At 19.8% G+C, this 4716-nt stretch overlaps 3 protein-coding genes across 3 annotated transcripts, besides 17 other annotated features; 1 reads left to right on the forward strand and 2 right to left on the reverse strand.

Annotated features, from left to right (window-relative positions):
- Window positions 1–91: 91 nt before the first annotated feature.
- EDI_203040 (poly [ADP-ribose] polymerase, putative) lies at window positions 92–700 on the reverse strand (the record flags this gene model as incomplete). Its single annotated transcript, XM_001737068.1, has 1 exon — window positions 92–700. The coding sequence occupies one exon, from the start codon at window positions 698–700 to the stop codon at window positions 92–94; it is 609 nt and encodes a 202-aa protein (XP_001737120.1).
- Window positions 700–827: a microsatellite.
- Window positions 828–974: 147 nt separating this feature from the next.
- Window positions 975–1106: a microsatellite.
- Window positions 977–1166: a microsatellite.
- Window positions 1167–1212: 46 nt separating this feature from the next.
- Window positions 1213–1375: a microsatellite.
- A 62-nt stretch (window positions 1376–1437) lies between these two features.
- Window positions 1438–1611: a microsatellite.
- Window positions 1521–1697: a microsatellite.
- On the reverse strand, window positions 1643–2194 carry EDI_203050 (uncharacterized protein; the record flags this gene model as incomplete). The annotated part of the gene is made up of 3 exons (XM_001737069.1): window positions 1643–1802; window positions 2002–2086; window positions 2122–2194. The coding sequence occupies 3 exons, from the start codon at window positions 2192–2194 to the stop codon at window positions 1643–1645; spliced, it is 318 nt and encodes a 105-aa protein (XP_001737121.1).
- Window positions 1805–1909: a microsatellite.
- Window positions 2003–2193: a repeat region.
- Window positions 2195–2744: 550 nt separating the features above from the next.
- Window positions 2745–2802: a sequence feature (AT_rich).
- Window positions 2803–2823: 21 nt separating this feature from the next.
- On the forward strand, window positions 2824–3645 carry EDI_203060 (uncharacterized protein; the record flags this gene model as incomplete). The annotated part of the gene is made up of 1 exon (XM_001737070.1): window positions 2824–3645. The coding sequence occupies one exon, from the start codon at window positions 2824–2826 to the stop codon at window positions 3643–3645; it is 822 nt and encodes a 273-aa protein (XP_001737122.1).
- Window positions 3300–3464: a microsatellite.
- Window positions 3513–3693: a microsatellite.
- A 162-nt stretch (window positions 3694–3855) lies between these two features.
- Window positions 3856–3952: a microsatellite.
- Window positions 3953–3981: 29 nt separating this feature from the next.
- Window positions 3982–4050: a sequence feature (AT_rich).
- Window positions 4051–4355: 305 nt separating this feature from the next.
- Window positions 4356–4503: a microsatellite.
- Window positions 4398–4569: a microsatellite.
- Window positions 4454–4612: a microsatellite.
- Window positions 4527–4715: a microsatellite.
- The last annotated feature ends 1 nt before the right edge of the window (window position 4716 follows it).

Raw genomic sequence — 4716 nt, forward strand, 5'->3', positions numbered from 1 at the left:
AGTATTAGATCCACAAAATGATTCAGTAGGATAGTCATCTGGAAATACCCAACAAGATAAGATTTTTTCTTATCTATCCAGAAACTTTTCACTATACTTGCTTTATATCTTTTAATTGAATCAATATCATTTGTTTGTAATCACACTTTACAAATTCAGTCATATTACCACGACAAACAATGTTAATAATATGATTCTCTAACTTTCTTTCATGACATTGTGGACATTCTTCCATTACTCCAAATTCTAACATATCAGCTGCTGCATCATACAATATCTCATTATCAATTTTTTCTCCATAAATAATTCCATTTTCTGTTAATAATTCTCTGAGTAATTTTGCTTGTACTTCACTTAATTTATCTTTTGCCTTCCAAAATCTTTCATTCTTTTTTTTTATTTTTTCTATTTTGTCTGTTGCAATTGGAACATCATCTTCTACAATTGTTTTAATATGAAGTATATCATCCCATCTAAGTTTTTCCCATCCTTTCATTGTTGATAATGGAGTACTTTTGAAATTATATTTATTTTCTATACATTCAAGATGATTCCATTGTACTTCTATTCCATCATGGAATCTTGATTTAGTTTCTCTACCTACTTTTATTTCTCCTTGTTCAATAACATCACCACATGTCTTACATTTTCCTCTACTTGTTTTTGAATATTGAAATTGGAATGAGAGATTAGCTGCCATTTATTATTATTTTCAGTTCATTCTTCCTTTAAATATTATTTCTTTTTATTTATTCGATTGTATTTTCTTTTTTTTTCTCTCTTATTTTTGAGTTTTTGAGTTATTTTTGTAATTTATCATTTTTGTTATATATAACGAAATATATCGAATATTTTATGTTATTAGTAATGGTGTTATTCTTATATATGTTACAATTACCAACACATCATAAATGTCTAGTTCTTTATGATATGTTTACTTTTTATTAATTATTTGTTGATTCAATACAATGAACATTTTATTATTTTAATTTCTTATTTTGAATTTATCAATTTCATTTTTATTAAATATTAATTTCATTTTATTTTCTCTTGTTTTATTCTCTATTTATTCATCATTCTTATATTTATTTGATATTTTAATTTATCACATCTCCAGATATATTAAATTATTAATTCATGTTTATCAATTTGTATATTTTTATTTATAATATAATTTAATATTATGTGTTCAATTGGTGTGTTATTATTCACTATATTTATTGTTATTTATATTTTCTTTTTCTTGATTCTTTCATCTATTCATCTTGCTCTTTTATTCATTTCTATACATACTCTTCTTTATTTATCTTTATTCCTCTTTCTTCTATTATCTCTTTAATTTCTGTAATATCTAATTTTCATTTTAATATTTATTATATTTAATCATAATAATAATAACTTTTTATCTTATTTTCTTCTAGTTCTGTTGTTCATTTGTTCTTTCTTCATTATTTATTTATCTCTTCTTTTTCACTTTATTTCTTTTTCATATTCTATTTCAATTTGTTCTTTTTCATATCTTTCTATTATTCTTTATTCTTCTGTTTCTTGTTCTTGTATTCTTTCATTTATTATTTCTTCTTTTATTATTTCTTCTTTTGTTTTTCTTTCACTATCTTTTCTATTTCTTTAAATCTCTTCATCATTTTTGTATTATTTTCTTGTTTTCTTTTGTCTCTCCTTCATTGTCTTTTCTTGTAATATCTTTTGCTTCTATATCTTTTACCTTGTTTATTCTCATAATAATATTGATTAAACATTTTACCTGTATTATGGTATTTGTGGTTATATTAATTACTTTTCTTTTTTATTATAATTGTGTTTATTTATAAATGATATTATATGTATAATTATGATAATTATTATTAAAGTGATTATGGATATTATTTCATTAATATATTGTAGTTATATCATGATAATATCTTCTAAATCTATTTGTTGGTGTATATTTATTTCTATATGATTTTCGTTACATTCTTATACTACATAAATAAACTAAACTGATAAAAAAAATTAAAGAAATAAGAAATAAAATAAAGATATTTCAAAGTAATTTCAATAAATGAGCTAATAAATACACATGGCACTAATTTAGTTAAAGAATTAAAAGTCGAAATTTACAATATAAAAAGTCAACAATTTTGTAATTAAAAATATAATGGATATCATGAAATAATGTCTCTATCACAACCATTTCATAAAGTTAACTAAAAACAAGAATGATGTATTCTCCATCTGGTTGAACAATATAAAACAATCTATCAATATTTAATTAATTTATACTGTGTTGTGTAGTTTTTTATGAATTCTTCTATCAATTTCTTAATTCTTTATTCTCATGATTTCATTCTCATTTCTTCTATTTATCATATAGATAATATTCAAATCTTATTATTTTCATCTTTCATGTATATCTCATTTAATTTCATTTAACAACAATAATTAAATAACAGTATTATATGTTAATCATTCAAATAATGATAATATGAATTTTATAGTTTTCAGTTTATAAAAGTTATGATAAAATGATAAATGAGAGTAATGAAATAAACTTAATCATTTTATTTAATTTATTATCTAATCAAGTTATTCAAATTATTCAATGAAATATATTATCATTGCATTTCTTCTGTTTTGTGTTTACCATTTTAATCAGAATATTATTTCATATCTTTTAAAATCAATGAATAAATAGATAATTATAATTTCATTCTTATTACTTTATAGTTTTGATGTATGAAATGATAAAATAATATAATACATTATTAAAATATTAAAATGTTATAAAAATCAAAATTTAATGAACTTAAAAATAGATAAAAGATGAAACGTAAAACAATAACAATGATAATTGATATTGAATATGATGAAATGAATGTGTATTTGTATGATGGAAATGGATATGAAAGAATTGATAGAATGAAATATTTAAAAGAAGAAGAAAAGAAAATAATTGAAGAAATCATTTCCAATGATGAGAAGAATGTGAAAATTAGAAAAGAAAATATTAAAGGAATAGAAATGATGATTAAACCAGAGAGTAAATTAACAATGATATTCAATAATATTAAGAAAGAAGTAGAAAAGAAAGGAGAGAATGAAAGAACAATCATTTGTATTCCTAATGGAACAAGTCAAGGAAATGAAAGAAGAATAGAAAATTCAACAAAACTGGGAAGATTAAATAATGTACAAATTATACGGAAATATCATATAATTGAAAGAATACTTTCAGAAGCATATAACATCGAAACACCAATTCTTATCATAGAAAATACAGAAATAATATATGGAAATATTAAAAAAGAAAAAGATAAGATAAAAATAAGAATAATAAATAATATAAGAACAAACAATAGAATAGAAGGAAATAAAGAAATCAATAGAATAACAACAGAAGAAAAAGAAGAGAAAGGAATAATAATAAATAATAAAATAAAACAAGAAAAAGAAAACAAAATAAACACAAAAAGATGGAGATATAAAGAAATCAACGAAGAAACATATATTAAAACAATAATAGAAATAATAGAAAAAGAAGAATATTCAGAATATTCATCAGAAAGAGAAATGATAATAAATATCAAAAGAATAATATATAATAATAAAATCAATAAAGGAATAATTGGAAAAAGAAGAATATGATATAATGAAATAATGATAACATCAATGTATTTTAATGATATTAATGATTTTATTAATTTAGAAATTGGAGTTAAAAGATTTCAAGGAAATATGGAACGATTTCATTTTAATCTATTTCATTTAAATCATTATTCAAGGAAAATTATTTCATAATATTGAAACATTTCATATTTATAATAAATATGATGAAATATTTGATGATGGAAGAATAAATAAATATTAAATTCAACATATTTAAAATAAAAAGAAGAATGAAATATATTTAAAATATAGAATACACAATAGAAGATAGAAATAAGTAATGAAATAGAATACTAACAGAAGTTAAATCACTTGATAAATAGTAATTTTAAATAATATTTTAGAATAACAAGAAATTATTAACAATATTAAGTATTAAAATAAGGAAGTGTTGTTTTAAAATATGTTCATCATTAATATCAATTAATACACAAATATCAATGAGTGAATTTAGTGTTGTTTTAGATAATTGTGTTCATTAAGTGAAATTAATATTAACAATAATAGTAGAATTATGATATAAATAAATTGATTGATTAGAGTATTAAATAATATCATTAACAATCATCAACAAATAAATAAGAAATGAATGTTTTTATAAATACACAACATAATAATAACTAACACATTAATGAATGAGTATAAGTTATTTTGAATAAATCAATAATATCATCAAATTGAATATTTTAAAAGATGAAGAAAAGAATTAAAGAATAACCACAAGAAATTATAATAATGAAATAAAGTAATAATGAATTGAAATAAATAAAACAATTGATGTTTTAATAAAGAATAAGAGAAATAAAGAAAATAGAAATAGAAAAAATCAAAAGAGAAGAAGCAGAAAACAATAAATAGATAAAATAAACAAACAACAAACAAAGAAATAGAAGAAACAATAAAAACAAGAATAGAAATAATTTTAAGAAAATAGAAATAAAATGAATGTAATTTAACTAGAAGATAAACATAAAATAATATAAAGAAAGTATAATAATGAAAAATTAGAAATATAAGAAAGATAATTAGAAAGAAGAGAAAAATAAGAAT

This window comes from Entamoeba dispar, genomic scaffold (genome assembly GCF_000209125.1).
Source record: "Entamoeba dispar SAW760 scf_1105229460317 genomic scaffold, whole genome shotgun sequence".
Lineage (NCBI taxonomy): Eukaryota > Evosea > Mastigamoebida > Endamoebidae > Entamoeba > Entamoeba dispar.